The 24,978-nt window shown below is 39.5% G+C and overlaps 4 protein-coding genes across 7 annotated transcripts; 2 read left to right on the top strand and 2 right to left on the bottom strand.

Annotated features, from left to right (window-relative positions):
- Positions 1–1,091: 1,091 nt before the first annotated feature.
- Positions 1,092–5,796, bottom strand: LOC116206975 (glucomannan 4-beta-mannosyltransferase 1-like). Of its 3 annotated transcripts, none has more exons than XM_031539819.1 (9): positions 4,292–5,796; positions 3,417–3,515; positions 3,088–3,340; positions 2,882–2,992; positions 2,528–2,649; positions 2,314–2,427; positions 1,940–2,139; positions 1,642–1,827; positions 1,092–1,509 (listed from the first exon to the last, which is right to left on the bottom strand). In XM_031539819.1, exons 1-9 carry the CDS (start codon positions 4,601–4,603, stop codon positions 1,350–1,352), a joined length of 1,557 nt encoding a protein of 518 aa, XP_031395679.1. In that variant the 5' UTR covers positions 4,604–5,796; the 3' UTR covers positions 1,092–1,349. The 3 variants fall into 3 exon arrangements, with proteins under 3 accessions (XP_031395679.1, XP_031395678.1, XP_031395680.1); XM_031539818.1 differs by having other exon boundaries at positions 2,513–2,649; positions 4,292–4,603; XM_031539820.1 differs by lacking the exon at positions 4,292–5,796 and adding an exon at positions 3,884–4,205 and having other exon boundaries at positions 2,513–2,649.
- Positions 5,797–6,645: 849 nt separating this feature from the next.
- Positions 6,646–10,748, top strand: LOC116206976 (transcription factor-like protein DPB). 2 transcript variants are annotated; one of them, XM_031539822.1, is made up of 9 exons: positions 6,646–7,539; positions 7,889–7,968; positions 8,095–8,138; positions 8,818–8,880; positions 8,980–9,126; positions 9,232–9,300; positions 9,418–9,516; positions 9,974–10,044; positions 10,187–10,748. In XM_031539822.1, exons 1-9 carry the CDS (start codon positions 7,268–7,270, stop codon positions 10,434–10,436), a joined length of 1,095 nt encoding a protein of 364 aa, XP_031395682.1. In that variant the 5' UTR covers positions 6,646–7,267; the 3' UTR covers positions 10,437–10,748. The 2 variants fall into 2 exon arrangements, with proteins under 2 accessions (XP_031395682.1, XP_031395681.1); XM_031539821.1 differs by having other exon boundaries at positions 6,650–7,539; positions 7,886–7,968.
- A 2,962-nt stretch (positions 10,749–13,710) lies between these two features.
- On the top strand, positions 13,711–16,022 carry LOC116206977 (zinc finger protein 593). The gene is made up of 4 exons (XM_031539823.1): positions 13,711–13,901; positions 14,033–14,141; positions 14,454–14,516; positions 15,674–16,022. The coding sequence occupies exons 1-4, from the start codon at positions 13,817–13,819 to the stop codon at positions 15,774–15,776; spliced, it is 360 nt and encodes a 119-aa protein (XP_031395683.1). The 5' UTR covers positions 13,711–13,816; the 3' UTR covers positions 15,777–16,022.
- A 1,993-nt stretch (positions 16,023–18,015) lies between these two features.
- LOC116206792 (transcription factor RAX2-like) lies at positions 18,016–19,917 on the bottom strand. Its single transcript, XM_031539597.1, has 3 exons — positions 19,595–19,917; positions 19,282–19,411; positions 18,016–18,976 (listed from the first exon to the last, which is right to left on the bottom strand). The coding sequence occupies exons 1-3, from the start codon at positions 19,728–19,730 to the stop codon at positions 18,253–18,255; spliced, it is 990 nt and encodes a 329-aa protein (XP_031395457.1). The 5' UTR covers positions 19,731–19,917; the 3' UTR covers positions 18,016–18,252.
- Between the last annotated feature and the right edge of the window lie 5,061 nt (positions 19,918–24,978).

The raw sequence follows: 24,978 nt of genomic DNA, 5'->3' as shown, positions 1-24,978 counted from the left end.
AATTTTTCTTTCTCGAGGTGAGCCTCGGTATTCAAAAGCTCAATCGGACTCCGACTAATCCAATCGAGCCAAGTCAGTTCGCTAAAGGTTAAAACTTTTTCATCATAAATTTTCTTTACTCATAAGATTCAAACTGGAGACATTACTTAAGGAGAACAAGCGTCGAGCTGTTTGAACCAACTCACGTTCGTTATGATTGAACTTATCGGATGAAGTGAGCGAGCAGAACCAGATTGATACCTAAAAGGCCAAAGGACATCCTCAGTGCGCCCATTGAAGTTGACATGATTTTGGACCGTCCGATCCTAACGAGGGGGACCCCTTATGGGCTGAAGATGGGAAAACGGGTTAGCTTGTGAAGTCGGGAAACGTGATGGGCCCATTGCTGTAACATCAAATTGAGCAAACGTCCAATCGAAGCATTGATTGTTGGAGTTTGACACAATTCCCCGCAAGTAAAAACACTGAAAATGAAAGTTTTGCATTATTTTCCCGTGAACATGTGTCGTGATTTTTGCAGATTCGGGCCGAGGGGGATGTGATTAAACGAAGTGACTAGATCGGAATATCGTGCATAAAAGCGGGGGGAAAAAGGAGAAACTCATCGGGCACTTTGAGGTTTTGTGGAAAAATCGAGAGGTATCGTGCGAAAGCTAGTGCTATAATTGAGATTGGACAAATGAAAAGAGAAAGGATTGTCGTGCTGATGACATTATGATGATGACGAAAAAGACACTAAGGTTAGACATTTTTCCCGTGGCAAATCGACACCCCTGTGGAAATTTCCAGGAAGGCCCCTCACCTGTTTGCGTGTGTGTCGACTCGTCCTCGTGTTCTCTTACGAACCTACTATCACGTTCATTACGAAGCCTCCACTAGCTCGTCGTGGAGTGTTCTGCATAAACCGGCAAAGCCTAGTCCAGACTGGGCTCCCGATTCCTGTTAAAGTTTTTGCGGGGACCATATCATCGACAACCTCGATTGCTTCGGTCCAGAATCCGATTAACATTTCGACAAAAATATAAAAACTGTACGGTTAAGCTCATGCCTCTTATCTGCAGCTGCATAAGATCAGAACAAGAAGCATCAACTGCATTTGAACAAACCGAGCGCGTTAGATTTATTCGAATAAAACAATACCTCAACCTATTACGGTATCTGACATCCGACCTGCCTCTATGGCGTTAAATTTAATAGGCTAAAAATTTCAAAGGCTGAACATACTGGCATCTTTATTGTCTCCGGTACAGAGTTTACAGAAAATTAATCCTAAACCTGAAAACTAGGAAACTATAATTTAGAGATAATCAAGAAGCATCAATGAGTTGGAAGCTGTGTTGGTTCCATGACTAACTGGGAACAAAAGTTCCAATGTATCCGAAACCCATTACGAAGAAAGCCCCAGCCTGGAGTAAGAGGTAGATGAAGAAGTGGTCTTTCCCAAACAGAAGGTCGTGGATGGCACAGTAGAGCATGAAGGTCCCCATCATCAGCTCCTGCACATGGATCCTGCTTGTGAAGCAACAGAGCAAAACTATGTATTAAGATGCAAACAAACGGATGAAAGCACAGTTTTGAAACTATAGCTAACAGATCATTTCAAATAATTCCATGATTACCCTCGGAATGGCAATAGAATACCTTTCTCCTAGTCGAAAACGCGGTTTTTTTGCTGCTTTCTTTTGTTTCATTGTGTTCCCGAGCTTTTCTGTCACAACCCATTCATTCACTCGATTGGCCTCGAGGAGCCCTATTATTGCAGCTTTGGTACGATGGAGGGACATGACATTCTCGAAAAGAATCCAAAAAACAACAAGATGCAAAGACCTGCCACAGGCAAGAGCTTTAACTCTCGAATACTTACTCAAATTACTATCAGAGATAAAAGTGAAGAAACTGACAAAGAGTAGTGGACAGAGAGGGGATACTGAAGTGATACCTGGGAGTGCATACAGCGTTCAAAAGAGTAATGATGGCGGGAATGTAAATTGCAACAGGTTTTGTGAGTTTAATTTCGGGAACCAAGACACTCGCTGGTATAACTATACAGTAGAAGAAGAAAGTCACCCAGTGGGCGACAATCTTCCTCACGAAGAAGAATGCGTAGATGACATGAAATCTCTTCCATATAGATACCCTCTGCAAAAAATCGCACGGTGTTGAGTTTCTTGCAAATAGGGTTCGAGCATGTGTAAAACATAAGGCCCTGTTTTCAACCAGATTTTTAGTTCTAATGGGCTGAAGAACTGGTTCACAAGTCCAGCTGAGCTGCTAACATCAGCTGCGAGAGTTTGGATACACAAGTTCACTCACCTCACACTGCAGGATCTCTCGGGTCATTTTTTTGAAAAGATTAGCAGGCCCGCAGGACCATCGGTGCTGCTGAAACCTATATGCCTTGAAGGTACTCGGGAGTTCATTCTTCACCTAGTAAGTTTGAAGAATAAGCAAGCTCAAAAAACATAAACCGAAGCCATAGAAGGGAAACAATGAAAGCAACAATATAATTTACCGCCAAGTCACCCACAAAGACGAATTTCCATCCTTTCAGGCTCGCCCTGACAGCGAGGTCCATGTCTTCCACTGTGGTTCGGTCTTTCCACCCACCAGCATCATGGATAGCTTGGATCCGCCAAACACCGGCTGTCCCTGTGATTCAATGAATTTATCAAACAAGAGAGTCAACTCAACTACGCGCGTGAGGAAAGAACAAAATACGAAGTTCAGGGAATGCTCAGAAATGATATTGCTCTATAACATCACCAATTTTACGAATTGCTTCTGACTGTGTTTTTAAAACACATGATGTTTGGGGACGTGTTTTGAATACAGTTTCTGAAAACCAACATCCAGGCCAGTCCTTAATATTCGATTCGCTTACCATTGAACCCAAAAAATGAATATGTTGATGAACCCACTTCTTGCTCAACGCTGAAGTGATAGTCAAGTGACATCTCTTGGAGTCGAGTCATCAGACATTCGTCGGCATTCACTGTCAAATATAATGCTAAAAATTGAGAAGAAAAACAAAACATAATTCTAGGATTTCGAGCAACTACGACATCTTTCTCCAAAAAATTTTTTTACCGAATTTCCAACGAGCCTGAACAAGACCCAAATCTGGGTTTTCGAGCAGATAAGGAATTGTCCTCCAAAGGAAATCCTTGTCGGGTTGAAAGTCTGCATCAAAGATGACTACAAATTCGCAGTCTGTGACATATTGCTTCTGAAGACCTTCTCGAAGAGCCCCGGCCTTGTAACCATTCCTATTGTGCCGATTCTCATACTTCACATTCACACCCTTCTCTATCCACTTTTTGCATTCCAGCTCCACTAATTCCTGTGGAGATTCATATAATTATCAAAAGGCCCATAAGTAAACACAGGCAGCGGCAACTTGAGAAGAATAGGATTACCCTTAAAGTTTCATTGGTGGAATCATCGAGAACTTGAACTATAAAGCGATTGCATGGCCATGAAAGACTGCACGCAGCTCCAATTGAGAGCTTGTAAACCTGGATGCAGAAAAGAGGTACAGTTACCAGTTAAATTATCAGCTCCCTAAAATATACCGGTATTTTGGACAAGAGAAAATTCAAATAGATGAAACAAGATAACTGGAAACAATTTTCTAAAGTAATTAAAAAGCTATATTGATGAGGAAATCAGTGGTTTTAGATTTCATATGTACTTAAAGATAATTAAGAGCAGAAACTTTTACACTGTTTTATCCATCTAGGCTTAATTAGCCTAGATAGGAGGAAACTAAGATTTGGGATGAATTTGAACTAGACATTAACAAACAAAGCTTGAGTGAAAACCTTTCACCTGACTAAAGTTCTGTTAGTATCTTAATTAAATTCTCAGGCATTTCAGGGCAGACCTTGGTGATCAACACACGACAATATGTGGTCCCCCTTATAGAAGAAAGTTGCAAGAAAAATTGATACATGAGGGGAAAACATGCTGTCAAATATCTGTATTGAACTTCTGACTTCAGAGGGACCATATGTTTGCCTCACAAATTGTATGCATGCTTAGTGAACAATAAATGACACGAAAATAGTTACTCATTCTAAATTAATATAAAATCTATCTAAGCATTTCGCTGACATTCTTCTAACAACGACCTATGGAATGTCGCATAAGAGAAATTTTGAAATCCATAACTACCTTATACTCCAAGGCATTATAATGTTGCTATGCAGAAAATACAAGCCACAAATTAACTGTATAAAGATTGACCCCAATAGACGGAAAAGCAATAATGGTATAAGAGAGTTGAATGTACCTCCTTCTCATTATACATTGGTATTTGAATCAACACCATAGGGTAGCTTTTATTAAGCTCTAGGTCTTCTTTCATGGCATTCAACCTATACTTGGTGTATCTCTTCTTTCCAAAAAGTTTCACAAATAAAATTATAACTGCCATGTAAACTCTTTCAATGAAAAGCATAAGAGACATCACAGTGCACAGGACAAGGGCTGCACGTAGAATCGGAACGAGAATAGGGCCCCCTAGAGATTTCAAGGTATAACTGAGGCTACTAGTTGTATTGGTGAACCCAAGCCTTGGCTCTTTAAAAATGAACTTTTTCATGGTTTCTGGTTTCTAACAGAGTGAAAACAGAAACCAGAGTTCTGGCTAGAGGGGTAATGACTCAGAGCACACGGACCTTAAAGTCCACTCGAGCAATCTATCCCAGCAATGAAGGTTTATATAGAAAGGCAGCTCACACAAGCAGATGGAGAGACCTAAACTGAAGTTTAGGTGGCATGAACGTGTGTGAGGAGAGACCCCATTAATAGGGAGGTATCTGTTCATAGAGACACACGGTCCACATGCACGAAAAGCAGCTGCAAGCCTGCAACGTATAAGCTAGATGGCCGGAAATCTGGCCTTTCCGCCGACAGGATTCTCAAAAGTTTTCTTGTTCGGTTATGGATCATTATCTTTCTTCCCCTCTCTGTCCATACTTGCACGTAATGACTAAATGAACTTCCAGCTTGTACTGCACCTCATCTTGAGATCTGGTGACTCAGATCATAGCATTAAGATGGATGAAACAAAATCAAGCTGGCATTTCTTGTTTTTTTTGCATGTCTAAGCGCGTTTTGTTAATGTTTTTGTCCATATTTCTCTTCACCCTAAGGTGTGAAGTAAAAAGGAAGGATGGCGAGAAGAGGAAAATAATAAAAGTTATTCTTTTATCAGATTGAAGTCTCATTTCAGATGCCAGTTGCTTTCAAGAATTGAGAGATACATTGGAGATATACAGAATATGACCATATAACAGAATTTACTGAGGTGCACTTATTATGGTAAAAGAAATGTTCCACAAGGATCATTGGCAGGGGAAATTAACTAAGAAAGAAGAGGCAAAGAAGGAAGCTGGTTGCATAATCAAAATTAAAATTTCATGCAGGATAAACCCTGGTACAAACACATGGTATCTATCATAGTTGACCTGTCAAAGAAGAAGAAAGTATTCTATTCATACGATGCTGATGTAGCAGTTGGAGACACGCAATACTGATGACAAATCTACATTAATGTCTTAGATTAATGTCAACGTCTAGAGGAAGCTTTCCATGGAATCGAGTCATTTGCATAGATTATGGTTTGCTACGCGTAATCTATCCTGGAAGTTTCTATATTTGTTAATTTGGCCAAGAGACCATGAATCAGGCTGGTCCCGATTCATCTTCTTCATCTATGTATGTATTTCTAAACATTGCTTCTTTTCTTTTCCAAAACTTTTCAAGCCATTATTGTAAGCTACAAACTAGAAAAGATACACAATTTAAGCAGTATTTGATTTGGGAGATCTGTTTACAAAAAAAAAAAAAAAAAAAAGAGGTTAGCATGAGTATTTTTTGCAATGCTGGGAACTCTCATGAGATTCATAACATCTTTCTGATATGTGACTGACTTTCACAGCTCAATCGCATTTAATGCTAGCAATATGCCAATATCATACAGAGTAACGAGATAAAGGGGCTGGAAAAAGAGACTCTTTATCATCAGAGGAGAGGAAGAACAATTTTGATCATAACAAGATAGTCCCCGCATTCACCTTCGTTTAACATTACCAAAACTTCGACGAAGCTTTGTCAGCTGAAATCTATTAGCTCCTACTAAGAAAAGTGACATACCATATCCATAGTGAATTTAAGACAAACATATAGAACGCCACATTTGGAAATAACACACCATTGATATCAACATACCGGGGGAAAAGAAAATTCATGTTGTAATATTAACAGTATGAAATTTGACCTGATGATAGATAATTAAAGCAGTCGGTCGCACTCCTATCCGATCAGGACATCCTAATGGAAGAGTAGGTCGAATATTTAGACGCATTCTTTTCTGAATATTCCTCTCCTCAAATGGAAAATACCCCAGAAAGGAAAACTACCCCTTCATCACCAGGACATAGTTAAGAAGGGTAACCCAGGACTTCTTTTCATTCTTCCCACGGAGAGATTCGTTCTCCCGTTCATTGAACATCATAGTATAGGCTCATAAGCAAAGCTCAGCAAACCGGAATGGCAATGGAAACCAAGTCGGAGACTAATGCAAATTACTTCATCCATTACTCCACAAAAGCAGAAAACAAACTTACACTGACGAACGCAGGGCCGATGCGCCGGAGGTTGAGCAACTCCTCGCCATCGCATCTTCCACCTCGAGCTGAATCTGGTACAGTCGACCAACCGCGAGGGCTATTGAGGTGCGCAGCAGCAATCCTGTTCCTGCATGCAGTGAGACAAGTGTCGTATTTTCAGAAGCTAAAGAGAGGGGCTGCTCTATTGTTCCCACATCCCAGCCGGTGGCGCGTGCTTCTTCTCGGCGGCGCGTGTTGGACGAGCCCAAATTAAACTTTAACAAGGCCCGTGTATAGGATCTATGGGCTCATAAATTGGGCCGAGTCCGGCCCAATAGGAACTCCCGCCACTCCGCTTCTCCCGCCGGTTAACGGAACAAAAACGGAATCCGTCGGATTCCGTTCCATGCGCCTGAGACTTGGTGGTGATCCCTCCTCTCAGGTCAACTCCCTCTCTCTCTCTCTCTCTCTCTCTCTCACTCTCCCGCGACAAAACGAAACGTACACACAAGAAGAAACATTCGAGCGGGACGGCAACGAAATCCCCAACAATCTCGAGAAACCTAAGACTTGTTGTTGCTGCTGATAGCATTCATTCTCAATTCGATCCTCTCCGGCAGCTGCGATTTCCCCCCAGCTGTAGGACGGTGGCGATGAGCAGCCAGCAGGAGGACGGGGACAAAACCCCTGCTGTTGTTGCCGTGATGGCATCGGCGTCGGCAACGGCATCGAGGGGCGGAGGTGCTACGAGGTCGTGGGGAACCACGGTGTCAGGGCAGTCGGTGTCCACGAGCGGCAGCGCAGGGTCGCCTTCCAGCAGGAGCGAGCCGACGATGGCGGCTACTCCGGCCAGTGACAGCACCTTCCTACGCATCAACCACCTCGACACTCAAGGCGATGACTCTGGTTCCCAAGGAGCTGCTGAGTGAGTTTTCCTCTTTCTTTCCTCCCTCTTTGGCCCTTACGATGTCAGTGAACTGTGGTGGCGAAGAGGTTTTGTGTTGTGGTTAATGCAATGGCGGCAATTTGTTAGAATGGAATGTGTTGAGGTTGATTCGTTTTCCCTGAATTTTGCTCCATGAGCTTGCAATAACTGCTTCAGTGAAAAAACCTTTAACAAAGCTGTCATTTTGCTCGGGTAGTTGGGCCTACTGGGTGACAGAGTTTATCTAGAGGTTCACAATCCAGGGTGTAGTTTGTCCTAAGGACCTTCTACTGACTGTTCTTATGATGAACTAGTTGTATGCTTACTGACGATCGTTCATGTGTAGTAGCAAGAAGAAAAAGAGAGGCCAAAGGGCAGCAGCAGGTGCGGACAAGAGTGGTAGAGGGCTCCGCCAGTTTAGCATGCGAGGTATTATAATTCTGTCCGAATTTCCTCTCCTGCTGCTCTTTTCCCTCACTTTACTCTCTTGAATTTTCTGAAGTTTGTTACTTGTGATGGCTTTCTTGTTGATCATTTATACTTTGTTGGTTTCAGTTTGCGAGAAAGTGGAAAGCAAGGGAAGAACTACTTATAATGAGGTCTGGAGATTCTACATTACTTTTACTTCATATGTCCTCTTGCCATAGCTTTTAATTTCAACATGTAAAAGTTGCTAAATATTATCTGTTTGAGACTTAGACTTCCAAAAATCCATGGTGCACAGTGAGAGTTATTAGTTCCCCCTCCTTTCTTCTGCTCCTGTGTTACTCTTGTTATGGGGAAGATGATATCCTACCCCGAGTCGTGGCAATGTAATGTCTATTTCCTGCTTGAATTAGATTGTATGCGACAACGTCCCAATTCTCTAAGCTATTACAACTTTGCAATTTAGTTTAGAGATAGAAGAAAAAATAATTGGTTACTTTTCATTTAGAAAGGCTTGAGGCATGATTATAACCAACTGATGGAGTGAAATGCATTTCTTTGCTGGTGGAGCTAATTATGTCAATTTTAGATTACAAGCTGGCCTTAGTTCTTTCTGTTTCGGTTCACCTTGAACTTTCTTCGTAAGTTATGCAGACTATAGCTGCTTAGGACTGGTTACATGAAAGGTCCTCCTTCAGATTTCTTTGTTTGGCAAGTCTTCTATCTGTTTATAGCATTGGCTTCTTTCATCCCTAGAGTGATATTTATTCTTTGAACGTCTTTCATTCTTCTTTTTCTTCTTTAAAGTTGAAGATAATAGGCCTGAATCTGATTACTAAAGATACTTGTCAGGTTGCTGATGAGCTTGTTGCGGAATTTGCTGATCCTTGCAATAGCTTGACAACCCCCGATCAGGTTCGATTTAAAAATTTTATGAAAATGTCTGGTGAAAAGTACATCTCTGACTTAAAATTAAGAAGCTGACTCAACTGTTTGACCGTGGTATTCTGACAGCAACAATATGATGAGAAGAACATAAGAAGAAGGGTATATGATGCCCTGAATGTTCTCATGGCTATGGACATTATATCAAAAGACAAGAAAGAGATTCAATGGAAAGGACTACCTCGTACTAGCCAGAATGATATTGAAGAATTGAAGGTTCAACCTTGGTCTCTTGCAAGAGCTCTCTGTAAATTAATTCTTCATGGTTAGTAATTTTCGAACCTGTAAGCTAATGTGAAGTTTGTCATTTCCCTTCTGCAGAGAGATCGTCATCGCATACGAAACAGCATTGAAAAGAAAGCAGCATATTTGCAGGAACTAGAGGAACAAGTAAGATCACGGTTGCCCATCGGATAATTTCCTGCATATTTGCCCTTGAGTTCCTTCAACTGAATTACACTTGTCGACTACAATCTCCTGACGTACTCTTGTATCTCCTTCATCAAGTTCATAGGTCTGCAGAACCTGATACAAAGAAATGAGCAATTATATTCGGGTGAAAATGCTCCAAGTGGGGGCATTGCTTTACCATTCATTTTGGTTCAGGTGAATATGCTATTCATTATCGAAACTCCACTCTTGAATAACTGAATATTAGAACTTTTGTCATCCTTAGTTATGCAGAGCATTTATATTTTCCATGTTTGCCTGTCTAGAATCTTTTGTTTGCCTCTGGCTTTGCTTCAGAAAATTTTGAGCATTAGCTGTAGGACCGTGATAATGATGAAGAGAAATGCTCCAACAGTATCTGCTGTTAGAGGCGTGATTGATCTGTGCTCAAGATTTCCTTATCTGCTACGACTGTTTCTAAAACGAAAAAGATTTTGGGAGTCTTATTACATCCGTTAGGTACCAAGAACTTTCTTGCCATGCATAGTGTGTTAAAGTTCCAATCCCATAGAAAATAGGTAGGAGGCCGTATTAATAACTATGTTATCCCATTTCATTAAGGACATTCACATTATTATTCTGTGCTCTAATACGCCCTCTGTCCTCTATACAGACGAGGCCCCATGCAACAGTTGAGGTTGAAATATCGGAAGACATGCAGCTTGTGCATTTCGATTTCAGCAGGTAAGGGCATCGGTCTGACCACATTTATTTCCATTGCTCAACCCAGTGGTTCTTGCTGATATGTTCAGTCGAGGACGTCTGAAATGATTTTGAAGTGATCTGACACGGTGTTTCTTTTTTATTTTATTGTTTCGGTCTTTAGCACTCCGTTTGAGCTTCATGATGACAATTACGTTCTCAAGGCAATGCAACTGTGTGGAAGACCACAGAGCGATGAGCCCCCACAAAGATTTCCTGAAGACAGAGGCGTCGACCCAAGCATCCCTGACGTAGTTTATCAGCCGCAACATGTTCCTCATCCTATAGCATCCGCAGCTGCTCCCTCACGGCCTCCCACCTCTCCTCCTCCCGTCCCCGGAATTCTCAAGGCACGAGTCAAGCATGAGCACTGATGCGACATGCTCGGGTTCCTATACCCTGAAGCTGTAGTGTGTAGGAGAACCTTCTCAGATTCGTTTTTTGTACATTTTCGGTGTAAAGTATTAGGAAATTGGTCAGGCAGGAATAGGAAAGGACTTGGTTGGTCGAGTCATGTAATTTCGGATCATGTCAATCATTTCCTCGATCTTCTCGGCCCTTGTAGATATAGGAGGGGTCGAGCTCGGGTATTTTGTTTTGCCTCGGCTTATACGTTAGGTTTGCGATGATCCCACAGGAATCGAAACATGGTCACCTCCGCGATCCAGCTGGTCCTTGTATCTCTATGTGCCAGGTATTAGTGGATATTTTTGTCGATAATTGATTGATAATAATGCGGTGCGCCCATCTAACGAAAGATCTTACGGAGAGATCAGATCAATGGACGGCAGGCAAGGCCGCGGTGTGACTGGGGGTGTGGGGTAAGTACTACGATCACTCATTCTGAACTCGAAGTACATCTGGGGCACGAGGGGCGGTGGTGGACAATGCCTACGTGTCCCCCCTGGATTGGTCGAGGACATTGCGTCTCACGTGCCCTAGTCCATTTCATCACGTGGAACCGGTCTCGTCTTTGATTTGGACTTCGAGTGGGAATCAAAATATAAAATCCCTTGAAAGACGGACAGATAAGAACTAACCTTAGCCAGCTCTCTCTTTAGTCGAAACCCACTGACTGGGCTATTGCACTAGCTCTCGGAGAAGCACATTTTTTGTTCTTCTTTTGGCTTCGGGGACATCGTTTGTTGTCGCCGTCGTCGCGTGATCGGCAGCAGAAGACGTTGTCATTTATCTGCATTTGCACCTGCACTCTCGTTCTCATGGTCGTTATCGGTTCCTGGAGCCGCTGATAGATCATGATCAGCGGCGGAGGTCGGTCGAGTGAGATAGGTGATGGTGCGGGTCCAACTGCAGACGAGTGCCGTCTTTGCTCTCGTTACTATTGCTATATGTACGTGTGATGAAGATGAACCTCCAGAGACAGTCCGGCGGCCGTGCACACGCATAATCTCTTGATATATGTTCTTTTTGTCGAGGCGAGTCATGAACAGGTTTCGCAAATTTATTATAGTTGTTGCTGTTTTGTTTCGTGATCCGCCCATGTATACTCATCAGATACGTAACAAACACGTTACTTGCATCAACGTGTTTTCTCATTGTCTCAGGCTGCTACATTTATAGATAGTTTTCCGAGACCGACTTAAGCGAACACCAGTTAGAATTCGTTTTGATCGCAATTGGCGCCATCTCTCCTGCACTACGTAGCCATCTAACCATCCTTCACTCCATAATATCAGAAACTAGTCACATCTGTTTGATTAGGTATCGGTCCTCGGAGTACATATTTATTGAGTAATACTTGCTCGTGTGAAATCCTACATAACCCTGCAATTTTCCTTTCGTTCTTTCCTTTTCTTTCCCTCTTCCTCACTGGAAAAAAAAAAAGCGCATGGAATTTTATTCGTGTCTCTCTAATTGATCGATGATGAATTATCGGTTGGCATCTATCATTTATTATAGTGGATGGCTATTTATATTGCTTCTTGGATCGATACGAATTATTTGGCGTTAACCCTTTGAAGAGAGTTCACCGGGTGGCTAACTAGTCCCCTGATTCTTAAGGATGTGATTAGCTCTCAGAAAATGAACATTTGAAAACTCATCTGAACCCTGCGTAGGTTTTGTGGCTGTGAGTGAGCACATGGCGATCGCTTCTTACTGGTATTTGCATAGCTATATCAAATTCTATAGCCCATCCTGTGGATACTTATAATTTGATTCTTTTTTTTTTTCTTTTTCCTCTTATTATTACTAAATGATTGCGCACTTCAAAGAACATTTTCTTATGTTCTCTCAATTCTAATATTGTCCATGTCAGGGGTGGATCAAGAAATTTAGTCCCGGGAGGGCCCAAAATCAATAGAAGGTAAACACAATATTCAATTTACAATAATTTCATGGGAAAAAACTAAAAACTCAACAAAATATACCATATAAGTTTTATAATTTTTCTTGAGTCTAAGGGGAGCAAGCACCCTTTACGCCCCCTAATTCAATTCATCCCTGTCCATGTTCTTGTGGCTGCCACGTTCTCGTGACATTTCTTCCACTGCTAATGTCCTTCCTTATCATCTTGGTAGCTTATCGAGTATCTTCATGCATTAGCATTTAGCATGTTGCAGCATTAATATTGCTATTTACATGTGCTAATGGGAAGTATTAGAAGTCCGTCACGTGCAGTGCGCGCAAGGCCCGAATTGACAGGTAGATGCACTGGATCGTGTTAGAGCTCGCCATTTTACAGGTTCACTTGACTATCTCAAAGGCATTTGGTTCTTCCGGGTATACACCTTGCACCTGAAGTGGCCCTGCTGCGAACCCCATGGTCCATTCGATGCACCAACTGCGCAACTACGACTAAAGGCGGACCAGATTCTTGAGTTTATTATCATCCACGGATCTCACACAGCTGAGTGTCCCATTTGACCATATATACCTTTCTTGTGGTTTCTTTCTATTATGTGGTTCCCTAATCCTTATCTTTTGTCATTGATTTCCACAATGTAATTGTAATTGGGCATTATAAATCGAGATGTGTATAATCTTACTTATCGAGAAAAGTTGGAGCTTAGATAAACATTCTTTCTACTCTTTATATTCTTATTGAGAAAGAGTTGGAGCTTAGATTTCAGACAATGCTGGACAGGCTTTATTTATCATGTTTGGTTGGAACGGAATCGAAGAATATTTCAAGGAAAGAAGATTGATGCAACTCAATTGGAATGCATGATTGTGCAACAAGCAAGATTTAAGTAATCTATAATACCCAAGTTTAGGAGTAGGATAGACGCATTGCACTTTGGCTGATGTATCGAGCTAAATGAAGGACTCGAAGCACTTGGTTCGATAAATTGAAAAGTGGGATTCACTGCAAAGAAAATCAGATGATCGAAGAAGAACTGCCGATGCATGAGCAAGTGAACATACTAGATGAGTTCCAATTCCGATGCCTTTTCCCTCAACGAACACCCCACCGAAGTGCTGGCCACTGGCATTATGGGCCATCAATTGGGTTTTAGCCCATTCCTTGAAAACTTTATTGAGGTTTTGGGCATTAAAGCCCATAGATCAACTGGGCCAACACATTTTAGCTATGCTTAGGCCCATTCTTCAGCCCACCACGAGCAGCACAACCGACTGCTTCGATACGGCGCCGTTTCCCACCTTCTTCCCGCGTTACAAAGCTCCAGAGCCCGTCTCCTTCTTCCTCTTTCCGGTTCCTAGGGTTTTCAGCTGTGTCAGTGAGCCCTAAATTAGCTTGCGGCAGCCTCTCCGTCAGCGAGGATTCAGCAGGATGGGCGGTAAGTGCCCCCATAGGAAGGTGAAGAAGAGAAGGCTCTCTCACAAAACAGCCCGCCTCTCCAAGTTCCTCAAAAAAGATATCCTTTTCTTATTTTTTGCTTAATTGAGTATGTTTGGCTCGAATTTGATCCTGTTCTCGGTTAGCTTTCGCTTCTGGGGTTTGAGTGGCTGAGGAAATTGTTAATCTTTGACTGGGAACTTTGATCACGCGACGATGCGGTTTATGAGGAGCTGAACAAGCCGGAGGATCTGCGGCAGCCTCTTCCTGTTGATGAGGACCTCCCAGGGATGGGCCAATACTATTGCTTACACTGCGAGTAAGAGACTGCCTCTGTGTTATAGTTTTTCTTAAAGAAATTTTTTTTTGGGGAATTCTTAGTTTTTATCAATGACTTGCATGTGTAAGCTTAAGGTGAGTAGCTGTGGGGTATTGAGCTTGACAAGTTAGCGGTGAGGGAAACTGTGGTTGGGAATTGTTCCTCTGGGCTTAACCAATAACTTGATAGAGTTTTGGTATTTGCTTAATTTTGCTTTCAATCCTGAGTTGAGCTGAAGCAGTTAATGTTTCTCCAAACCTTCTTTCAGTTTTTAAGGCTGAAAAAGACGCTAACTTTTTTGCTTCTTTTCAGTCGATATTTTGCAAATGTCACCGTTCGGGATGAGCATTTCAAGACGAAGCGCCACAGGAAACGGTAAGAGAACTCTGTTTTACTCCTGAAGTTTTGACAACTTATCAGCCTATTGTTTTTTAGCACAATCTTGTGTATGCCAGTTTGGGTTAGGAGGATATTAGAGTCAGCTACTCCACAAGTATCTGCTGTTTGAGTGTGTGCTTGTTATGCTATATGTATGGGATTAGTTACTGAAGGCTGTTTGTTACTCACACTGCTTGGTTGGTTTTTTTGCCTCATGCCGGTTATTTCTTGCTGTGGTCCATTTAACCACTCGTTATTTTGTATTACAAAATGCTTGAGAGATCAGTAAATCGGTCATTCTCATTCATGCTGTGTGTTTGTTATCACAACTGGTATAGAAGCTTTGTGCTTCTGATTAAGCATAGAACATGCAAAGTTGGTGGACATTCACAGTTGCTGTAGTTCCGGACAGATCATAATCCCGAGAAAGGCTTTGGTTCATGGAAGTTTTAGTTGTGTTTTACAAATTACGCGACCTGCTGACTGCTGAGTCCATCGTTAATTAGGTTTCTTTTATCTTGCTCCATTTTTCACTGCTTTGTTGATGTGTGCATTCTCCTCTTATCTGCTGTTTGAGTGTGTGCTTGTTATGCTATATGTATGAGATTAGTTACTGAAGGCTGTTTGTCACTCACACTGCTTGGTTGGTTTTTTTGCCTCATGCCAGTTATTTCTTTCTGTGGTCCATTTAACAACTCGTTATTTTGTATTACAAAATGCTCGAGAGATCAGACGATCAGTCATTCATTTTGGATATTTGTTATCCAATTGAATTAGAAGCTTTGTGCTTCTGATTAGGCATAGAACATGCAAAGCCGGTGGACATTCACAGTTGCTGTAGTTCCCAGACAGAGGCTTTTGTTTGTGGAAGTTACAGTTGTGTAGTACAAATTAAACCTGCTGAGTCTGGTGTTAATTAGGTTTCTTTTCTTTTATCTCACTCCAGTTTGCGCTGCTTTATTGATGTGTGCATTCTCCTTTTTTGTGTTTGTTTACAAAATTGATTCGACTTGTTGGCTTACTATTTGTTGTGAGAAATCTGTTTAATTATCTGCATTCCTCGTGGTATATAACTTCCGAGCACAACTATCATGACTATAGAACCAAAAGTTATTATGTTCTCATTTATTCTCATTGTTTGCTCGACTTTTCAGTGCAAAGCAAATGATGGGCCCTGCCCCGCACACACAACTCGATGCGGACTTGGCTGCTGGAATGGGCATGCCCGATAATGGCCCGAAACTTATGTCAATGTGATCCCCAAGTTTTACCTGCTCTAATCTGTGCTGATTGAAGTTTTGCCTTTCAGCTGCTTACATTTTAGTTATGTTGGATTTTATCCCGAGTAATTCTAAGCATTAGTTATAGATTACTGTTGTAGATGCGTGTGTTCCAGTCATTCATCTCGATATTGCATGTCTCTTCCAGACAATGTCCATAGCACCTGTATCTCCGTTGATGATGAGCATCATACAGTGTATCAAGTATTTCCAAGTCTCTTCAGCTCGGATATCCAACATGTGAAACCTCTGAATCATGCTGCTTTCTATTAGGATGTAAAATCAATACGAACCATGTGCGGCTTCTGAGAAACGTGATCCTAATGACCGATTTTATCTTAACCAAGTAAAATGCGTAAAAATCAAGGCTGGCCGGTTGTGGTTCTCACAAAACCACCTGTTACACGATTTGCTCATTTCAGGGCCGGTTCACGGAAAACATGGCTCCAAACAAGCTGAAAACAAAAAGACAAGGACACATAAATTTGATAAATCAAATAAATTTTAAACCACTGAGCTAATCATATTATTATCGCATAAAATATATCCGCCTTCATTGTTGATGTTGCTTGCGAATAATGTGAATTTTAATCTCTAGTCCTAACTCCTAACTAAAACTAGCCCTCAACCACAGAATCCACAATAAAAACACACCTAATATTTCAGCCATTTTCCTAAAGAAAGTTGTTTAACGTTTATGGAATCAGTAGGTATCCTAACTTTTGACCTTTATCATTATACTGCACTTGAAAAGACATTCCGAGAAAAAGCTTCAGTTCTTCCACATTTATTTCACATATATACATACACGTATATATGTATATATAGATTGATAATCTGCTCTCACCAGATAAAACCTCTTTAATTTAATCAATCAATAAAGAAGAATCAAACAAACCGGTGAAGGGGTCAATGCACCATCATCATCGGGTTTTCAACGTTTTCCTGTCTCCATTTTCCAATCCTTGAAAAAAGTATCTACATATGTATGACTTAAGTCTTTCTTTTCTTTAAATTTTATAGAGATCTGATCGATTATTATTGCCCCTTCGAACACGAATGCGCTGTTCAAAGTACTTCGAATTCGCAATTATTGGCCTATATAAATTAATTGCACTGATCTGAGAATCGCACATTTCTGAGATTTTATTGGTGTCATGTATTATTGTCAGTGTCAGCAGGAACAAGAAGCAATAAGCATAGATCAATGATTGTTCCGACCGATCTCTTCTCTGGGTATCATTATCTTTATCTCATCCACTAAAATCTCATAAAATTGGTTTATTCAAATTTTCTTCCCCGATTGAATCTTTCTTTCAAAAAGTTGGATTTGCTTAATTTATATTATATTTCTAATCAATGCCTTGCGCTGCCCACAAGTCAAGACATACACACATATCTATATGGGTAAGTATATATATACATATATATATATATAGAGAGAGAGAGAGAGAGAGAGGAAAAGTGATTAACTTTCAATTGCTGGAAAAACCCTAGTCACATGTGTCATGAGGTTATTGCATGCATATCATATGTGTAATTTTATAAATATTTTACCCATCAATTTTTTTTTATCAATATTTTGCTTTTATGGAAGATTTTGTTTTGTTTTAATGTCTCCTTGCAATGGGTGACGTCAAATGAGAGAACTAATTGGAGATTGAAATGCAAGCTCACAAGAGATTTTTCAAACAATACACCGTCTAATTTTTAAAGTATAAACTATGGCTTGGCATTTGGATCGAGCTAAGTGGGCCGACAGTGTTGATAATTAAGAAAGGACGTGTAAACAAATAATTGGGGTGAATAGATCAGATATAGTTTAATCAAGTAGGCCTAAATCGAGAGGCAGAATATGCCTGCCCCATTGCAGTCCAATAGTTGCTTTTAATTTGTAGATCAAACAACACATTAATTTTGTTAATTGATCAGATAAATGCTGTGGTTGTGGATTAACATCAAGGGGCATGATAAAATGTTTTAAAAAAAAAACTATATATGTTTGTACGAAGAAGATCTTGTATGCAATGGTGGTACCACGTAAAATTATGCCACAAGATACATAAAAAATATTAACAACAATATTTTATCAACGAGATACATGAATTATTTTATGTCATAAGATACATGAATTATTTTTATCAACAATAAATTATTTTTATTTTTTTTACCCACTAAAAATGAACATGAATGTATAGAGGACAGTGGACGCATGCTTGAGTCACAAGCTCAACTACATTATTTTAATCGAATGTTCTCTGATTTCCATGACATTTTTCCTATTGCAGAGAGAAAAAAGTAATAGTAATAGTAATACCCCGATTTTTACCATATTGTCCTTCTGAACGCACAGACGGAGTCCAAATCTCTGACATATTCTAACTCCAATACGTTGATTTTCAAATCTCTTTTGATCTTTCACCAGAAGTCACCATCACTTAATTAATTAATAATCAGTAGTAGTACAAGACTCCTTCGTCTGCTCTAGTAGGTACATTGGCCGCTACGCTTTCGGGACTACTGCTCCGGTTCTCGACATCGAACAAGAAGCCGCTGTAATTACAGTCATTATTATTATGGTTAGTAGTAGCGGTGGTGAGGCTAGAAGAAGTGTTGCTTATAAGCTGCTTGATCTCCTCGATGGAGCCATAGTAATCTAACGGGGCACTGTTGCTGCCGTAGTTAATCATGTCTTGATCGCCTGGCCCCAAGATCTCATTCCCATAGTGAGACGGTGAGAAGCCCTGCAGATTATTGTTGGGCACCTGCTGGTGATGATCGAACCGAGGATGATGATTATCTTTGTCGACGGAGCTTCCATCGGAGGAGCTGCAGCTAGCAGCTTCGTGACCGTACATATTGATGGGGCCCACAAGGGTCTCTCGGGACTGAAGGTTTGTTGCTGCTGATGAGGATGACGAGGAATTGAATGGACTGAGTTCGTAGAAGTCGGAAGTGGAAGAGCTAGGGACTGACAGTGTTGGGATCGTTGGAGAGAAGGGATCGATGAAGTGTTGTCGTTGTTCGGGTGCCAACGGCATTCCACAAGAAAGGTTACTATGACCTGGCGGGTTGATGTAGAAATTGCCCATGAGCTTCTTCTTCAGCTTCGTGTTCCAGTAGTTCTTGATATCATTGTCCGTCCGCCCGGGCAGCTGGGCGGCTATTATGGACCACCTGCAACAAACAGGACATTAATTCCGTGACTCTTGAGAACAGTACGAGTGGATAGATACAATGGCTTTCCTTCTGTTTTGTTGATTATCATGACCAATTGATGTCCATATAATTGGATATGTACATGCATACAGTATCCATCAAAAGGCAAAGCAGTGGCGACAAAAAGGTTAGAACACAAAGAACCTAGATAAAAGCAGTTCGCTTAATAATTCATTGAAAGCCATGATTTTTGACTTTTTCCCACGCCTTTTTTGATTGATTATCACGATGACCATTATCCATGTAAGTATGCGTGTATGTACCTGCTCCCGATATTAGCAAAAAGAGTGCAGATGATACGGTCTTCGACATCGGAGAATTCGCCATGTTTAATGTTCGGCCTGAGATAGTTGAGCCATCTTAACCGGCAGCTCTTCCCACATCTCTTTAGACCTTCACAAGAGAACAAACCCGGATCATATATGTATCATCATAAGATTAAATGGCACTGGAATTATGCACACGCGCACACGCATGCGTTATATTATGAAAATATTCATCATCATAGTCGCCGTCTTTAATTGTATAAACCGAAGCTTGAACGGCTAATTAACGAGTGGTGGATCGATCGAGTACCGGCTTTCTGAGGGAGAGCGATCCAGTTGCCCCCGGTCCCATGTTTCTCGATGTAATCCTTGAGCTTCGCGTCTTCTTCGGGAGACCACGGCCCTTTCTTTACATTTGCCTTGTCACAGCACGGTGCTCTTCCCATCTCTCTCTGTCTCTCTGAGTGTGTTTCCCTTCCAGTCGAGTGTTGAACAAAGGGAAGGGAGGAAGATGATGATGACTTTGCTTTCCAATTTGTGGAAACAAGCTATCAGCTATACCTCATATATATATACATATATAAATATATATAATATGGAGAGGACAGCAGAAGTCAGAGGGAGACAACTCTCTCTCTCTCTCTCTCTCTCTCTCTCTCGTATAATTACAAACTCCATTTAATTAAAGACAAATTAGCAACAAAACAAACGGGCCAGGCTCCATCATATATGCCTGCGTGTACATATATTAATCAAAGCTTTTTTATCTTTGTTTCTGGGGTTTTCTTCATTTTCCACATGCATGGTTTTCTCTATATCTTGCTTTCCGGAACATCGGACTAAAACTCGTCAATTGATGAACATGGAAACTTAGACCGATCTGAATATCGAGTTCTTAATGCCGCGATATATATTTGCTTTTATATATCATCTGCTGCCTCATACCTACACACACACACACACACACCCCATGAGATTGATTTTTTGCGAGATTTTTTTTTTCAACACGGCACGCCTAGTACTACTAGGGCACTGCCTTGGTCCCCATGTTGTGTTATAAAATATAGCTCATCTTCTCTATCTGCCATGGTAGAGATCATAATCTGCATGTTCCTGTGCCGGTTGGATGGATAGAGAGAGAGAGATAGTCTTATATATATTAAAGTCGATCGATCATAATTGTGTGGTCCAAAAGCTGAAAATTTGGAGGGGGAAAAAGAAACATTTTATGAGACAAACTAATTAACCAAAATTCGTGTCAAGTCCAAGTTTTATCAATTTAATTCATCCATTTAATAAATGTTGTTGACAATCTTGGCTTGTTGATTAGCTGTCGTCTCACCTTCTTCCACCAATTCATGCAAGATATCTGTATATGTTGACCTCTGTTCTTTCAAAATTACTCAAACTAGTTTTCTTATTTTCTATCTAATTCTTTTTAATGGGATCACATGATTTTCTCAATTTAAAAACTTCATTTATATCTCATTTTTCAAAAGAAACACAAAATTCCCTCAACTTATTGAACAGTTCATGCATATTTATGTCCATTTCCGTTCGGATGTCGGCTTGCCCCTTTAAGGATTTCGAACTCCATGTACATGACTACGAGTAAAATCCTTCCGCTGGCAATTCAAGTTCAAACCCTTCTCGATTAATCCTTAATTTCCCAAGAAAATTCTACGAGAAGGGTGAACGTTTCCAAGTCGTCAAAGGAAAAAGAACCAACGGCGTTGATGTATATATTATATGCTGTTTTATACTTTTCCATTGTTTTGCCCATAGCTTCTCTGGATTTAATTTTAAAAAAGAGAACTTTAATACACAGCCATGTCCAATGCATTTGAATGGACAAAGCTCCCGCTGCCCATCCGAACAATTGTATCTTTCTGCGCACGATAAAGAAATTTTTGCATATTGGTGCACAGGTTCGACTCGTGATCGATTAAGCTTCTTAATTATAATAATCAATCCCTAGTCTACCTTTTACGAGATACACTCTTTTGGGGTTTTGCAACCATAGCGTATCTCCGAGGTGCAAAGAGCAAGCCTCTCAAGCTCCAGGGAGAGGCAAATTGGCCTCGGCCCCCCAATTCACCAAAAAAAATCCCGAGAGGGTATGTACTGTCCACAATGGATAAGAAGCAGCGACTTATCGACCGAAGTTGACAGCTTCAAAAGTATAGTTAGGAGCGAATCTAGAAACAAATTACCAACTGCAGCCCCTTCGAAGGGATTGAAATTTAAGCTTACATTTAATTATATTTTAGTTTTCGGGAAATTCTAACCAAAATGATATGGCTTTGATAAGCATGTAGAAAATCTGTCCAAAAAATATACATAAGCTATACATAAGAACCTTCTGGCCATCTTCCTAAATCAAAGGTTAAGAGTTTATTTGGGAGTGCCGTGAGAGGTTTCTTAATCACTTTTCCTTATAATTTTAAGCAGATTTAGTGTTTACGGGGAGTTTTTAAAATCACGGGGTTGGATAAAAATTACGATTGCAAACATGATTTTCTCAAGCAAGTCAGTAGATGCTTTTCAAATCTCCTTTTGCTTAATTCAATTTCAAATATTAATAATAATTTTTTCTTACTTTCAATAGTTTTAAATTAGTTTCTTCCAAATACTTTAATTTATTCTGAAACCAACACTTATTTTTCAGCAATTTTATTTCAGTACTTCTCCATTAACAACAACACTCCCAAACCAAGCCTCAATAACATTTTTTTTCGGTTACAATGGAGACCCGTGAGGCTAATACAATGAAATAGAAATCCTAATAATAATAAATGGGCACGGGTAATCTTCTAAATATCGAACCCATAATCTCTTAATTACCAGGCGAGTACATGCGCCACTACATTACATCATCTTTTTACTTCAATCACACGCTAGGGTAAACTACATCATATACCAATCAGAATCATAACCCTACGACCAGTAATAAAGTAAAAATATTATATTAACATCTTTAGACCTTTCCCTCTCGATCACCTTGACCAAGTAATTATCACTCCGAAATTTAGTTTAATTAATTTCGTGTCTTCTAGATGCATGATTACATGATCTCTCTCACTTTGAAATGCAATTATAGAAAGAAACTTGCAATTAGTTAATCCGATGAGGCACGACAATTATGTGTCGCTAACATTGGAGACCCTGACCATAGAGAATTCCTTGTTCCTCCGACCAATCATTATCTTAAACTAATCGCTATCAAGGCATATAATATTATAATCGTGTATTTTTACTCGTTAGGTAGGACCGTAGGAGCATGCATACCAGAGGATTCCTTGTTATATACACACACACACACTCACGTATTTATATAATATATATATACTTCTTTTCTGATGAAATATATGTGTTATATTCAGTTTACATATATGTATGTACAAATGTGAATGTGCCTTTTCCAGCCAAAAGAAAAAAACGTGAATACTTTTAACAAATATAATTACTTTTGATAATTTCTATTTAAAAAAGTTCACTATCCTTCAAGGTTTTTTAAAATGGGGGGAACTGTACTTTAAAGTTTGAAATTCATGCAAAATTCGCATAAGAACAAAACCTAACAGATGGCAAATGATCAACGGACCAAAAAGTCAGCTCTTTTCTCTTCTCATTGATAACAGAAAACAGATATTCTCAACTTATATGCGATCCCCGAAAACAAACAATAATTGACCCGACACCACAACCAAGCATAAGAAGATCAGGTGGTTTGTGGATGTATTTCATTTTCCTTGTTAATTTAATACAAGGAGCAATACGTAGCTAATGATGTGTTTGGTTTTAGAGTTAAATAGAGTTGAGTTTTGATTTTAATTGGGTTATAATGATTGTATTGTTGAATTATGAGAAAAAGTGTAAAAAAGTAATGAATAGTTGAGAGAATTTAGTATTAAAAATTGAATTGAATGATTAAAAAAATTAAAGAAAAGGAAAAAAAATTGTGTTGTTGACTTTTGTTGTGTAGTGAGTAGAGTTAAAGTTAGAGTTAAAATTTTAAAAACCGACCATAAAACTAAACGGACTGTAAATGATTTGAATATGATTCCAAGAAAGGTTAATGTCGAACTCGCCACACCACTTCTCCCAGAATTAGCTAATACTCATGTATCATTTTCAGTCAAAAATTTTCATGCAAGAAAACAAAGCAGAAAACAAGAACATAGCTATCATGTAAGCGGCCATTAAATTGCTTGATGAGGTACAGCCAATAAACAAAAATGGTAGAAGAAGAAGAAATAAAAGGTTAATTAGGGAAATAAGATATAACTGAGTGAGGTGATATAATTGGTCAAAAGTAGATCATAAAATGTAGAAATTATATAGAGAAATATATATATATATATATATATATATATTTATATATAGTTGCAGGCATTGTATGCCACTTTAATAAATTGAATTGCATTATGCAGAGGAGTACCACTTTTACACCTAAAAGCTTGCAAGTGGACAATCGGTCTTCACCTGCATTGACTTGTAGCGTTATTGGGGCAAAAGATTCTCGACTTCATCTGATATAAGTGAATGACTGACTGGATAAACTAAGATCAATTTATAGAAAAAGTCATGTCTTTTATATATATACTATTCATACAAATATAAAATCTAACATAAATAATAATTTCGCGATTACAATAGAGGTCAAGGCTTAATAAAATAAAAATTTTAAATGACTAATAAAGAGGTACATGTAGTAGTCCCATTGTTATCGAACTTAAAACTTATTAATTATCGGACGAAGGCGCACATCACTTTACTATATCATATTTTATGAAAATGATGATTAACTCTTTAATGGATTAGCATTAACTCGATTGACTTAGCCAAACCCTTGTTTGGTAAAGACATATGAAGAGCGGAAAGTTCTTGCTAATATCAAATGTAGAAATATTCACTTCTTGCTTATATAAGTGAACGACTGACTGGATAAACTAAGATCAATTTATAGAAAAAGTCCTCCCCTTTATATATATACTATACATACAAATGTATTATCTGATATAAATAATAATTTCTTGACTACAAGAGAGGTTAATGTCTAATAAAATAAAATAAAATTTTAAATGATTAATAAAGAAATACATGTAGTGGTTTCACAACGGGTATCGAATTTGAAATCTATTGATTATCAAGCGAAAACGCGCGTTACTGTAATGCACCATTTTTTTTTTATGAAAATGATGATTAACTCTTTAATGGATTAGCATTAACTCGATTGACTTAGCCAACCCCCTGTTTGGTAAAGACATATGAAGAGCGGAAACTTCTTGCTCATATCAAATGTAGAAATATTCACTTATTTCAAGTCAGCCAGTGCTATTAAATATAAATATTTCCGTAAGAATTAATAGATATTTTGACAGTAAATAAGTTTCATTAACATTTCTGATTATAGATATTTGGAATTTAAACTAATCATCACAAGTCTTCTTTCGCATAAGATGATAGATATTACATGCCCGCGATTTATTACCCATTTATCGCATGAAATTATTTAAAATCATGTCATAACCGTTTGCTATTATGAAGCTATCGTATTGACGAACTTGTCTTGGGGTAAGGTTGTGGTTGCTAGTTTCGACTCGAACGACATCGAAAGCTTCTTCTACCCCTCTTAAATCCTCATCCTCTACTTTTACCTCGAGTGGTCGATGGCAACTTCGTGAATTATTT

Source organism: Punica granatum, chromosome 5 (genome assembly GCF_007655135.1).
Source record: "Punica granatum isolate Tunisia-2019 chromosome 5, ASM765513v2, whole genome shotgun sequence".
Taxonomy (NCBI): Eukaryota; Viridiplantae; Streptophyta; class Magnoliopsida; order Myrtales; family Lythraceae; genus Punica; species Punica granatum.
The sequence above is the reverse complement of the archived record's forward strand: the minus strand, read 5'-3'. Positions and strand labels throughout refer to the sequence as shown.